Source organism: Somniosus microcephalus, chromosome 17 (assembly GCF_052327205.1).
Source record: "Somniosus microcephalus isolate GS21.2 chromosome 17, FLI_Smic_1.0, whole genome shotgun sequence".
NCBI lineage: Eukaryota > Metazoa > Chordata > Chondrichthyes > Squaliformes > Somniosidae > Somniosus > Somniosus microcephalus.
Window position 1 is genome coordinate 85,991,003 of NC_141003.1, and position 14,888 is coordinate 86,005,890.

Genomic DNA, 14,888 nt, shown 5'->3' on the forward strand with positions numbered 1-14,888 from the left:
ATGTGATAAATCTGGGCATCTGTGGTTTTACAACCCTGAAAAACAAGACCTTTTGAGAAACTGATGTAACTTTCCATTACAAACATGTTTTACAATAATGAAGCACTAGTTTGGGTTAATGAGAACCAACTGGCTTCCTTAAAACAGGAAAAACACCAGTAGATGTTTCTACCTTAATAATTTGCTTTACATCCACCGGTAGTGTAATGCCCAAGATTTGTGAAACAATATCTAAAGAGGAAAATATATTAAGACTAAAACAGATACTTTAAAAATGGCATTTGATTTTTCCTTTGGATTGATTATTTTCACCCTTAAACCATTCTCTACTCATTACAGCTGCACTTTAAAGTAAAAACTTCCAGCACAACAGAGCTGTGGGACAAGTTGCACCAAGTCCCGTCCACCCATCACCACTGTGCTCGCTGTCTTATATTGGCTCTCGGTTAGCCGAATTTAAAGTTCTCATCCGTGTGTTTCAATCTCTCCATGGCCTCACCCCTCCCTATCGCTGTAATCTCCACCAGCCCCACAACCCTCTGAGTGCTCTGTGTTCCTCCAGTACTGGCCTCTCGAGCATCCCCGACTTCCTTCGCCCCACCATTGGTGGCCGTGCCTTCACTTGTCTAGGTCCCAAGCTCTGGAATTCCCTCCCTAAATCTCTCCACCTCTCCTGCTTTAAGCGCCTCCTTAAAACCTACCTCTTTGACCAGGCTTTTGATCACCTATCCTAATGTCTCCTTCTTTGGCTCGGTGTCAGTTTGTTTACCGATTACACTCCTGTGCCGCGTCTTGGGACATTTTACTCCGTTCTAGGTGCTATATAAATGCAAGTTGTTGTTGAGATGCTTGTGATCCTTGGTAGCTTATTTTCTTCATCTCAGTGTGTTTATATAAAGATTGGGGTCAGACCATTCATGAGTTATTTATGTACAGCTGAAAACCACCAACTCCGATCAGTTGAGGCAGAGCCGCAGGTCACATGGTGCAGAGAGATACGAGAATGGAAGAAAATGATTTTCCAAAAGAGCCTCCAGTTGTCACAGGCAGTCTTGGTGGAAATACTGCTTTTGCAGAACCAAATGCAATTGTTCTGATTGATACCAGGTGCAAAATGCACATGTTTTCTTCAATAACTTCAGATTTCTTTAATAATTTCTTTGAGTTGGATCTTATATTCTATGGGGGGGAATAGATCTTGCCAAGTTGAAAGTGATCGAGAAGTGTTAGTTGATTCATTGCTTGCCGTGTCCAAACAGTATGACATGGCAATAAGTTTTTTAAAAAGCCACCTGATTATACTGCCAAATTGGTGGAATTCATGCTATTTCTGTACAGCTCCAGTCATGTCCAGTCATGGAATATTGTGTAGTGTTCTAGTCGTTGCAGTTTAAGGGAGCCATCCAGGCAATGCATAAAGATCAATATTGTTTGAGAGGTGACCTATGAAAAATGGGTTGATAAAAGCTAGTGCCATTCATTCGTTGCTGACCACAAGTTCCGGGCCAATAGCTAGGCCACAATTGGGCAGATTTTCCAATCCTGTACCTCCGGTGTGGAGCCGAGTCCTTTAAGAGCACCTATCCAAAAATCATGAGAGCAGCCTTTGATTTTGACATCATAAGATAGATAGAGATGAGGAAGGCCATTTGGCCCATTCTGGCCGATTCAGCCAGGCAAGAAAAAAATCCACATCATCCACTTCTTAATTTATTTGAGTTTTTGCCACTTGATGCTCACTCTCTTGTGATTAACTTCTTGACATCATGACATTTGCTATTTTAATCTTATGCCCCCTCATCCGACTTTTACGGTGTAATGTTCGAGATTTACTTCTTGGTCCTCTTTTGTAGAACAGTACAGCGCAGAAGGAGGCCATTCGGCCCATCGAGTCAGCGCTGGCTCTGTCGAAGAGCAATCCAGTCAGTCCCACTCCCCCGCTCATTCCCCATAATCCTGCAATTTTCTCTGCAAGTATTTATCCAATTCCCTTTTTGAAGACTACTATTGAATCTGTTTCCAACACCCCATCAGGCAGTGCATTCCAAATCCTAATCACTCGTTGCGTAAACATGTTTTTCCTCATGTCGCCTCTGGTTCTTTTGCCAAACACCTTAGATCTGTGTTGGCTCCACACAACTTTTAATCATTGTTCTCAGTCGTGTATGTGAGATTGAGGAGAGGCTGACGATGGCAGAGAAAGATAAGAAACCTTTCAAAGCTAAATAGCCCATGTTTCTCCAGCCTTTCCTCGTAATGCAGTTTTCTGACAATGGGGATCAAACTTCTTTGCATTGCCTCCAGGGCTTGAATACCTTCCATGTGTCTCTGAGCAGAACTGGACACAATACACAAGGTGTGGTTAGGCCAGAGCACTGTTCACTTATGCAATACTACCTGTGATTTGTACTATACTGTTTGGCTATTTTATTAAGCATTCTATTTGTCATGTCCAAATATTGCAGAACAACAATCAACATGTTAAGTGACAGGTCTACTAATACTCCAGGGCCTAAAAATTCGGTTGCAGGGGAGTGGGACAAATGGATTGCTCTTCAAAAGAACCGGCGCAGACTCGATGGGCCGAAGAGGGTGCAAAGCAACTAGCGCCCGGGCGTGGTGCCGCCAACGTCTCCCGCGAAATTCAGCAGGAGGTTAGCAGCAGCGGTTAGCACCTTGAGGCGCTGCGCCGCTGGCATTGATGTCATTGCCATGCGCAGCACCCCGACCACGATCTTCGGTAACACCCTCTGACTTACCACCGGACGCTATGTCCGACGGGGTCAGTGGGACCTACCTGCGGCCGGGGCGGCGCTAATTAAAGGGGAGGTGCCGGGCGGCCGTTTTTGTTGCTGGCCGCCTGCCAGCACCTGCCCCCCGTTGCCGTCCCCGGCCTCCTGACCAGCCCCCCACCACCACCACCACGGAGTGCCGGCTGCGCTCCATGAGCCCGGCACTTCTCTTGAGTGCCGGGCTCTTTTGCCCCGCACTCCGATCCCTGGTGGCCCAGCTGGGCCCCGGGTCGCGCTGCACAAGGCCCCTCCCCCTTAAGAAGGGGAGGAAGGCCTGCAATACCGCGGCATGGCACTGCGGCACGTAGCACCGCAATATTCCCTCGCAGCGCCCCAAGAGGGAGGCGGAGTGCTCCAGTAGCGCCCCGCTTCCCTCTTGGGGTGCTACCGACGAATTTCGTCTGCGGGGGCGCTAATTTTTTCAGGGCACTACCAAAGGGGGCGCTGTAAAGTCCACGCTCAATAATACACGGACTTCGGGAGAACAGTTTTAACAGGTACTTTACTGAACAGGAGGGTAACGTCAGACTGAAATACAGAAGCCTGCTAGGGCCTTTTATACAGGGGTGGTCACTGCCGGTACTGCAGTCTAAGACCAGTTATTCCCTTAAAGGTACATACACAACAATTCCTCCCCTTTTAGATAAACAGTACATAACATTCATTTAACAACTAAATAATAACTAATTACAATTACAATTTTCTCAGTAATATATACATCAACTGAAATAGTCATTTATATGTTCAGTCTTTGAGGAGGCTTCCTGATCCGGACTGGATAGCGCCTTTCTCAAGTATCCTGTTCTGGCGGTGGAGTCAATTCTGGCTCATTGTCATTGGTTGGTTCGTCAGCTTCCAATACCCCTGCTTCTGAGGTAGACGCAATCTGTACTTCGGGCTCATTACCAGGTGCACATGCTTGTGGTACAGGTTTGGCTTGTTCCTGTGACTCTAGAATCTGGTCAGCATGGCGTCTCACGATGCTCTCTCCAATGTCCACTGTGTACATTAGTGGTCCCTGCTGTGCATATCGTGCCTGGCTGCCATTTTTCTGTTCGGTAGTCGCGGGCCAAGACTGGTTGCCCTATCTTGAAGCTCCTGGTTGGCTTCTCATTTATGTGCTGGAACTGCTTATCCTCAACATCTCGTCTTATGTTTGGTTTGAGCAAATCCAAGCGACATCTTAGTCTCCGGTTAAAAAACAGTACGGCTGGAGTTTGGTTGGTTACTGCATGTGTCGCATTCCGGTAAGCAAACAGGAAGTTATCCACCTTGTGTTGCAGTGGTATGTCGTCATTATACATTGCCTTTATGGCCTTTTTAAAGGTCTGAACAAACCTCTCAGCCAATCCATTTGTGGCTGGATGATATGGGGCAGATGTGTAATGCTTCACCCCATTATTCTTCAGGAACCTCCGGAAATCCTCAGACACAAACTGTGGGCCATTGTCAGAACAGATCTGTTCTGGCAACCCATTCCTGGCGAAGATGGTTCTTAGGACTGCAATAGTTTTCTCCGTGGTGGTGGAGGACATTTTAATGACCTCTGGCCATTTCGAATGGGCGTCCACAGCAATTAGAAACATTGAGTCCATAAATGGACCAGTGAAATCAATGTGTACCCGTTGCCATGGAGATGAGGGCCACTCCCATGGATGTAGCGGGGCCTGTGGTGGAGCATTTTGGACCTTCTGGCATCCTGTGCATCTCTTGGTCATATCCTCGATTTCTTTATCGATTCCCGGCCACCACACAAACGCCCTGGCTAGGCTCTTCATTTTTACCCCTCCCAGATGACCCTCGTGAAGCTCATTGAGTACTCTATCTCTCAACTTGGGTGGAATTATCACTCGGGATCCACACATCAAGGTTCCCCGGCACACTGACAGCTGTTCCCTCCTTGGCGAGAATGCTGGCAACAGTGAGTCGCCATATGCTGGCCATCCCTTCACCGTCAAATCATAGACCCGAGAGAGTGTCGGGTCATTTCGGGTTTCCCTCTCAATACTTGCGTTTGTAACAGGCAAACATTCGACTATGGTCGCATGGAATATCTCCACAGGGTCCACTGCAGGTGCTTCTTCCGCCGTAGGCAACGGTAGGCGCGACAGCCCATCAGCGTTTCCATGTTGTTTCGTACCTTTGTACTCTATGTCATACTGATGTGCCCCTAGAAAAAGTGACCATCTTTGCAGCCGTTGCGCCGTCATCACCGGAACGCCCTTCTTTGGGTTAAAAATTGAGACCAGGGGTTGATGATCAGTCAGTAGGGTGAATTTCTGCCCGTGCAGATAGTGATTGAACTTCTTCACCCCCCACACCAGGCTGAGGGCCTCCCTGTCAATCTGGGCGTAGTTACGCTCGGCTGAGGTTAGCGAGCGCGATGCAAAGGCTATTGGCCTCTCCGAACCGTCACGGAATTTGTGTGACAGCACCGCCCCAATGCCATAAGGTGACGCATCATATGCCAACCGAATCGGTAGTGTTGGGTTGTAGTGGGCCAATACTTCTTTTGAAGTGATTTGGCATTTACATTCCTGAAAGGCACGCTTACACTCATCACTCCATTTCCATGTTACTCCAGTTTGAAGGAGGGCGTTCAGTGGGTGCAGAATTGTAGATAAATTCGGCAAGAACTTATGGTAGTAGTTCACCAACCCGAGGAACGACCTCAGTTGCGACACATTTTCTGGTGCTGGAGCCTTGACTACAGCCTCAATCTTGTCCGGCGACTTATGCAACCCTTCCTCATCAATCATGTGGCCACAATACGAGATTTGTCTCCTGAAGAACTCGCATTTGGGACGGTTGGCTCGTAGCCCATATTCCTGCAATCTCGTGAGCACCTGTTCCAGGTTGGCAAGGTGTTCATTGTCATTTTCGCCCGTAACCAGGATGTCGTCCAAATAACACTGGGTCCCCGGGATCCCTTGCAGGACTTGTTCCATTGCCCTCTGCCACATAGCCGGGGCCGATGCTACCCCAAATACCAGTCGATTGTACTGGTAAAGGCCTTTGTGAGTGTTTATCGTGAGGTATTTCCTAGATGCTTCTTCCACCTCCATTTGAGCCAGGTCAATCTTTGTAAAACGTTTCCCTCCAGATAGCGAGGCGAAAATATCTTCTATCCGCGGAAGCGGATACTGTACTGTGTGCAGGACTGGGTTCACAGTCACCTTGAAGTCCCCACAGATGCGAACCTTCCTTGGCTCCCCAGGCGTGCTGCTCAATGCTTTCTTCATTACAGGAACGATGGGTGTGGCCCACTCGCTCCAGTCCACCTTAGACAGCACCCCCGAACGCTCCAGACTCTCCAGTTCAGCTTCCACAGCTGGGCGTATCGCGTATGGCACCGGTCTGGCCTTGAAAAATTTTGGGGTTGCATTATCCTCAATCTTTATGGTTGCCTTTACTCCTTTTAGAGTCCCAAGTCCTTGTTGGAACACCTCTTCCGCGTCAGATAGAATTTGTGACAGACGTCCAGGTGTGACGTCATCATCTTTTTTGTCAGTCACAGTTAGTGCCAGAATGGAATGCCAATCCAATTGTAGTCTTCGGATCCATTCACGTCCCAATAATGGTGGTCCTCCATCTCGTAGTATATACATGTATAGTTTCTGGGTTTCCTTTCCGTTATATTCAACTGGCACCCTTATTTTTCCTCTGGGGTAGACCTTTTGCCCCGTGTATGTCTTCAATACAATGGACGTGTCCTTTAAGGGTATGTGTGAAAATAGCCGCTCATAGTCTCGTCGATTCATGACAGTTAGGGCTGATCCTGTGTCCAATTCCATCTTCACTGGGGACCCTGCTATCATTAGGGTGACCCAAATGGTTCGGTGATCTTCTTTTGCGATCACGTTGTGTAACTTTAAACAACTTAGTTGCTTGCTCCCGGAGTCCTTATCACTCTCCCGATCTTCTGAACTACTATCTTGTCAGTTTCTTTACTTTCCTGTACTGTTCCTTAGTAGTTCTTGTCGTGTTGGTCTTCTTTCCCGACCTGCAGACTCTTGCTGTATGTCCCATTTTCCCGCATTGCCTGCATATTTTGTCTTTAAACCAGCAGTCCTTCTGCTCGTGGGTTGTTCTGCCGCAGCGATAGCACTTTTCGGCTCCATACGCCATTTCGTTAGCGCTATATTCTTGTGGTTTCTGTTGTATTTCCGCAGCTCCCCGTGCTGCTGCTTCGTAGGATACTGCCACGCTGAAAGCCTGTTCTAGCGTCAGGTCCTTTTTTGAAAGTAGTCGTTCCTGGGTTCCTTCACTCTGGAGCCCGCAGACAAACTTATCCCATAAGGTGTCTGCCAGTCCTGCTCCGAACTGGCAGTGCTTTGATAACTTGCGTAGTTCCGTAAGATAGTCAGCATTGCTCTCTTTGTGCTGGTTTCTTTTATGGAACTTGAATCTTTCTGCTATCAGCAGTGGTGTAGGGCTTAGATGTTCCTGTAAGATATGAACAATCTCCTCAAAACTTTTCTCCATTGGTTTAGCTGGGGTAATTAAATTCCGCAATAGGCCGTACGTACTCGCACCCATCAGATTTAAGAATACCAACGCCCTCTTTCCATCAGCCACCTCATTTGCCTTGCAGTACACTTCAATTGTTTCCACATACGTGGTCCAGTCTTCTACCTCGTTGTCGAAAGCAGTGATACTGCCACTTTTCGGCATCTTGGGCGATTTAAAATGGCGCCTCCCGCGCTTTTGCTTCTTCCCCAATGGAATAAAATGGCGCCTCCCGCGCTTTTGCGTCTTCCCCAATGGGATAAAATGGCGCCTCCCGCGCTTTTGCTTCTTCCCCTTACTGCCACGCTGCTCCTAGCGTTCTACGGGGTAATGGCGGCTACCCGCAGCTTCGGCGCGTCTCGCTTTCCTTCCCCCCCCCCCCCCCCCCCCGTTTAGTTTCTCTGCGCTGTCCTGTTCTCGAGCACCGACCGCGCCCTGTGCGCTCCACCCTCTCTCTCGTTTTCTTTTCCTGGCGACGCTGCGCGGCCCGATTTGTAGAGCCGCTCGATTGAGCTTGAGCCCGCCGCAGTCCGGAAGGGTCAGCGCGCTACCTGCTACCAGCACGATTCGCTGGAACCACAGTCTCTCCCACAATTCTCCAAACACCGATGGATTCTTTGGGCGGTTGCCCTCGGTCGACGCCCGTTGCTCAGACTACGACCTTCCTTTCAGGCGAGATCCCCGTGAGATGATGCCACACTGCAGGTGAGTTCGAACTTACTCGTCGCCATTGTAAAGCCCGCGCCTCAATAATACACGGACTTTGGGAGAACAGTTTAACAGGTACTTTACTGAACAAGAGGCAGCTTGAAACTGAAACTACAGAAGCCTGCTAGGGCCTTTTATACAGGGGTGGTCACTGCCAGTACTGCAGTCTAAGACCAGTTATTCCCTTAAAGGTACATACACAACAGGCGTGACTCAATTTTTCCCCCCAAATATCCAACAATTTCACCCTCGGCACCATTCGTGGAAGAAGAAAAGCACTTTCATTTATATAGCACCTTTCACATCCTCAGAACATTCCAAAGTGCTTCACAGCCAATGGATTATTTTTGAAGTGCAATCGTTTGTTATAGAATCATAGAAAGTTACAGCACAGGAGGAGGCCATTCAGCCCATCGTGTCTGCTGGCCAAAAAAGAGCTCTCCAGCCTAATCCCACTTTCCAGCTCTTGGTCCATAGCCCTGTAGGTTACGGCACTTCAAGTGCATATCCAAGTACTTTTTAAATGTGATGAGGGTTTCTGCCTCTCCCACCCTTTCAGGCAGTGAGTTCCAGACCCCCACCACCCTCTGGTGAAAAAACCTCTCCTCAACTCCCCTCTAAGCTTCTGACCAATTACAGGAAACTTTGTGATATCCGGCACCGACGGGACCGAGCTGTTGCCGTCCCATCAAAACTGCCAGACAAACCAGCGCTAATGTTAAAACATACGGAGCTTATCTAGCAACAAACCCTGTAGCTTCTAAACAGTCGGCCGTACCTTGCAAGCGTCTATGTAGCTAAGCAACAGCTTCAGCTAGACCTTGCAGAGCCTGACTGGTTGGAAAAAAAAGCAACGAAAAGAAAAAAAACCTAACGAAACGGCTCCTGATTTTTGCCGGTGGATCAAGCATTCCGGACAGTTAACCTCCGGATAAACCAAAGTTTCCTGTACTTTAAATCTATGCCCCCTGGTTATTGACACCTCTGCTAAGGGAAATAGGCAAGCGTGACAGACAATTTGGGCACATTACTTATGATGCCCAATTTTTTTTATGTGCAGTACCTTGCACTTTATTGACGGGGAACGAATCTTGGATGGGCTTCATGTGAAACAGTGGGGGCTACAACTTCAAATTGGTCTGAGAGACGCTCACCTGAGGAAACCCCTCATCAGTTAGAGATGTCGGTTTCCTATACTCGGATGGCTGTCGGGTAGTTTTGAAATTGCAGCTTTTTTTGTTTCCAAAGAGCCATGCTCAATCCTCCAGAGTGACCTAGCAGGAGGGAAGACCCAGCCTGAAGGGCTCCGTGCTGGCAGGAAAAGTGCTGATGCTAATTTTCAAAGTTAAAAATTTAGCTCTGTCCGTTGTCTGCACTCGCTGAATTGTATAACCCAGGTGATAAGCGATGACACTGCTTACAATAGTCTACTTACTGAATTTGCAAAATCTCCTCGGAAATGCTGGAACTTGGACCAGAGGTTTTATAGGCTAAAGCAACTAAAATATTTACTGTATAAATAATTTTGATTAAAATGTTAAAATTAAATATAATTAGAAAGGTCTAAACTAGGTATTAACTTTTTGAGAAACATCTTCAGATGGTCCCAGACCTGAAACGTTAATTCTGTTTCTCTCTCCATGGATACTGCCTGGCCTGCTGAGTATTTGCAGCATTTTCTGTTGTTATTTCAGATAATAAAGTCTCTGGCTTGGTTAGTTCTGCCCTTCAACCTCTTGTTCCACTTCCATCTTGGTATTGTTATTTAATTGAATTATGGAGTCCCCAAGCTGGCCAAATCTCAGAACAAAAATTGACACTGAGCCACATAAGGAGAAATAAGGACAAGTGACTAAAAGCCTGGTCAAAGAGAGAGGTTTTAAGGAGCATCTTAAAGCAGGAGAGGGAGAGGCGGAGAGGTTTAGGGAGGGAATTCCAGTGCTTAGTGCTTAAACAGCTGAAGGCACGGACACCAATGCAGGGGCCAAGGAAATCGGGGATGCACAAGAGGCCAGCATTGGAAGACCTCGGAGTTCTCAGAGGGTTGTAGGGCTGGAGGACGTACAAAAGATACCCAGCTTCCTACAACACTTAATTAAGCAGAGTAGCTTACAAAGACTAAAACACATTTTCATCTGCTTAGCTCCACTGTATTTGCATATTATCAGGCAAACACAAGAAACAGGAAGTATTTTTTTTTCTTTGCAGCCATTAGCAATTTCAGTTAGCAAACCCTGTTGGAGCTGTAATGCAAACTGACGCAATTCATATATTTGTGACATATCCACTTGAAGGCCCTTTTCTGACTGTGTTCTATTTGACAACATTTCTGTAAGTATTTTGCCATGACACATCAGTACTGTGGTTTCCTCCTTCAATCCTCTGGTCTATTCTCAATAAGATAGGAACTTATCTCTTCCTATCTCGACTCTATCTTTTCTCCCCTTGTCCAGTCTCTTCCCACCTACATCTGCGACCCTTCGGACGCCCTCCGCCACTTTAACAGTTTCCTGGCCCCAACCGCTTCCTTTTCACCATGGACGTACAATCCCTCTACACCTCCATCCCCCAGCAGGATGGCTTGAGGGCACTCCGCTTCTTCCTTGAACAGAGGCCTGACCAGTCCCCATCCACCACCATCCTCCTCCGCTTGGCTGAACTTGTTCTCACATTGAACAACTTCTCCTTTAACTCCACTCATTTCCTCCAAATCAAAGGTGTTGCTATGGGAGCCTGCATGGGTCCTAGCTTTGCCTGCCTTTTCGTGGGATATGTGGAACACTCTTTGTTCCAGACCTACTCAGGTCCCCTCCCTCACCTCTTTTTCCGATACATTAATGACTGTATCGGTGCCGTTTCCTGCTCTCGCCCCGAACTAGACAATTTCATTCACTTTGCTTCCGATTTCCACCCTTCCCTCACCTTCACATGGTCCATCTCTGACTCTTCCCTTCCTCGACTTCTCCGTCTCCATCTCTGGGGATAGGTTATCGACCAACATTCACTACAAGCCTACTGACTCCCACAGCTACCTGGACTACACTTCCTCCCACCCCGCCTCCTGTAAGGACTCTATTCCATTCTCCCAGTTTCTCCGTCTCCGCCGCATCTGCACCGACGATGCCACCTTCCACACCAGTGCTTCCGACATGTCTTCCTTTTTCCGCAACCGAGGATTCCCCTCTACCGTGGTTGACACGGACCGTGTCCGTTCTGTCTCCCTCACCCCTGCCCCTCCCTCCCGGAACCACGATAGGGTTCCCCTTGTCCTCACCTTTCACCCCACCAGCCTCCACATTCAACGGATCATTCTCCGCCATTTCCGCTACCTCCAAAGTGATCCCACCACAAAATGCATCTTCCCCTCCCCTCCCCTTTCAGCATTCCGTAGGTACCGCTCCCTCTGAGACACCCTAGTCCACTCCTCTATCACCCCCAACAGCCCTTCCCCTTCGCCTGGCACCTTCCCGTGCAAGCGCAGGAGATGCAACACCTGCCCCTATACCTCCCCCCTTCCCACTGTCCAGGGCCCCAAACACCCCTTCCAGGTGAAACAGCGATTTACTTGTACTTCTTGCAATTTAGTATACTGTATTCGCTGCTCACGATGCGGTCTCCTCTACATTGGGGAGACCAAACGCAGATTGGGTGACCGTTTTGCGGAACACCTCCGTTCAGTCCGTAAGGGTGACCCCGAGCTTCCGGTCGCCTGTCATTTTAATTCACCGCTCCATTCCCACTCGGACCTCACCGTCCGCGGCCTCTTGCATTGTTCCACGGAAGCTCAACGTAAACTCGAGGAACAGCACCTCATCTTCCGATTAGGCACTTTACAGCCTTCCGGACTCAATATCGAGTTCAACAATTTCAGATCATAACCTCGGCCCCTATTACATTTTTACTTATATTTTTTTCCACCCCTTTGTTTTGGGTCTTCCCTTTTCCCCCCCCCCCCCCTTCCTTTTTTTTCTCTCTGCCACATGGCAGCTCTGACTCATCCTGCCAGTACACTTCGCACCTAATCTTGCCGTCTTTTGTCTCCACTTGTCCTATTACCATTTCGTCTGGTTTTGAATACCTCTTAATGTCTCTTTTACTTCTTTTGTTCTCTCCCAGCCCTGCCTTCGATCTATTTCATTTCCTTTCCAGTTTTGAAAAAGGGTTTCGACCCGAAACGTCGACTCTAATTTCTCTCCACGGATGTTGCCTGGCCTGCTGAGTTTTTCCAGCATTTTCTGTTGTTATTTAAGATAGGATGCCTGTTCCCCCATTTTACTTTGTACATTTTTTGTTGTTGACCTGTAAGCCATTTGCACTAATTCTGTTACTGTTTATGGCCAGATGATGAATATCGTCCATATAATTTAATACAGGATGTGAGGTAAATGAAAGAACATTAAAACCAAACATTTTGTAAGCAACTATTTCACCAGTGCAACTTTATGCTATCAAATCGACTGTGTTGCTAATTTTACCTGGAGTGCATAAATTATTTTGGCACTGCTGTCTTCATTTTCTGGGCTCAAATTCTAAATTATAATTAAAAAGACCCAAATTAAAGATCACTTTACAGCATCTAGAATAAACATGCTAGTTTGAAATGTTCTTTTGTGACCAAACCTGGTTGAAGAGTGCGATTAATTTGAAATTGAGAATTTTTCTCATCCTGAAAAAAGTTTGTTTTTGCTGAAAAACGTCATATTGTTTTGAGGTTAAAATTGCAGTATTTTTCTGAAAAGCAATGTCAAATAACTAGAGACTGGGGGCAGGAAAAGCCACATCCTGTGTTGCATGCGCAAGAATATCATTAAAATCACTGCGGAATCTTTTATAAGATGTTTTATATAGCAAATAGCATGTGTTCAATTTAATCACTTATTGCAGTGAATGATGCTTAATAGAGTACAGATAAATTCCATTGCGATAAGATGAGGAAATAGTCTTCTGGGACCTTCCTGTAAACACACTCGGTCCAATGTCCTTTTTTTAAGTATCCTTTGTCTTCCTGCAGATGGCTCTGATCACAAACCTGATTTCCCCTCATCCACTGTGTTCAGAAATTCCAAAGTCCTAAACTTTTCAACATTTTTGTGTCTCGCTTTTCATATTAAACCTGACCATTTAAAAGTCATAATAATGTGATAATAGGTTAAATCTGTTGTCAAAGAAAAAGAAAAGAAAGACTTGCATTTCTATAGCACCTTTCACGTCCACCGGACATCCCAAAGTGGTTCACAGCCAATGAAGTACTTTTTTTAGTGTAGTCACTGTTGCAATGTAGGAATTGCGGCAGCCAATTTGCGCACAGCAAGCTCCCACAAACAGCAATGTGATCATGACCAGATAATCTGTTTTAGTGATGTTGATTACTGAAAAGAGGGTAAAACAAGGTAGTGCAAGTCTGGATGAGTGTTTGTATAACCTATTTTTGAATCCTAACATTTGATCCATAATAGATGGGAACAAAAACCTACGCTTTCAATTTTGGGGAATCACTATTATATGAAGGGACTTGACAGTGTGGTTAAGCTTGAAAGCCCATTCTAATGCCTGGTCTACTAACTGGATCCACCTTTTAACACAAGCATGTTCAGGGGGTATGGTAGTGTGCTGGTTATGTTACTGCATTAGGAATCCAGAGAACGTTCAAATCCTATCCGTAGTTTAAAAGATCGTATTAGTAAAAGTGACCGTGGAGCTGTCAGATTGTCATTAAAACCCCAATTGTTTCACTTGGGGCAGGAAACCTGCCTTACCCAGCCTGGCCAATATGTAACTCCAGTCCCACACCGACGTGTACATCTGAAGTAGCCTAGCAAGCCACTCCATTGTATCAAGCTACACAAAGAAAACTCCTGGAACTCCCTACCCAACAGCACTGTGGAAGCACCTTCACAGCATAGACTGCAGCAGTTCAAGAAGAAGGCCCACCACCACCTCAGGGCATCTAGGGATGGGCAATAAATGCTGGCCCTGACATCGACACCTACATCCCAAGAATGTTTTTTTTTTAATCGCACTATTGATTGAAACTTATCTTGAAACAAAATGATTGATTGTTCACATAATACAGGAAACTCTTTATTATCCGGGACCAGCGTGGTGCCGGTTTATCAAAAAGTCCGGATTACAGAGAGGTATAGTTTAAAGGTACGAGAGCTCCGTACACAGCAACAAATCCAGGCTTCCCTGTTGCTTAGCAACAGGTGCAGAAACTCCGGCCCCAGACCAAGCGTCCCAGGTGCAGGAACCCCCATTACACAGCCACAGGTCCAGGAACGGCCACTAATATGAAGTAAAACTTACCTGAACCTACTCCTGAATTTTGCCGGTTAACAGAGATTTCCGGTTATTTAGGTGCCGGTAAATCGAGAGTTTCCTGTAGGTGCAATGAAGAGTCTTCCTCAAGTATTTTACTTTGTTGATGTTGTCATGGTAAGATACGCCATCTCATCAAAACTAAATTGAACTGTTTCCCTGCTACAGAGCAGTGAATTGTGTGACATCTTCTATAACTGCTTACACAAACAAAATACTTAACGGTTTCCTCACTTTCTTTACAGTGCAGATATTCATATTTCAAACCCCTGGAGACGTGCGTGAGTGAAAACCATGACTATCATTGGCATGATGCAATCAAACGCTTCTTTAAATGCCCATGTGGTAGCAGAGCAATAGCATTAACAAGATTGCCAAAGAAAAGCTGCAGGTATGTTTGTGACAGGATGAGGAACAGACGAGCGTAAAAACATTCTGAAATTATCGGTTCAAGATCTCTTTTCACTATAAGAACAGGAGCAGGAGTCGGCCATACGGCCCCTCGAGCCTGCTCCGCCATTCAATAAGATCATGACAAATCTTCAACCTCAACTCCACTTT

General features: G+C 46.6%; 1 protein-coding gene across 1 annotated transcript in view; it reads left to right on the forward strand.

The window, feature by feature from the left end:
* The window catches only part of mcm10 (minichromosome maintenance 10 replication initiation factor), a 109,491-nt gene that overhangs the window by 75,585 nt on the left and 19,018 nt on the right, over positions 1-14,888 (forward strand). The window contains exon 18 of the mRNA XM_086010867.1: positions 14,573-14,718. Coding sequence (XP_085866993.1) covers positions 14,573-14,718 — 146 coding nt within the window. The remainder of the gene's footprint in view (positions 1-14,572; positions 14,719-14,888) is intronic.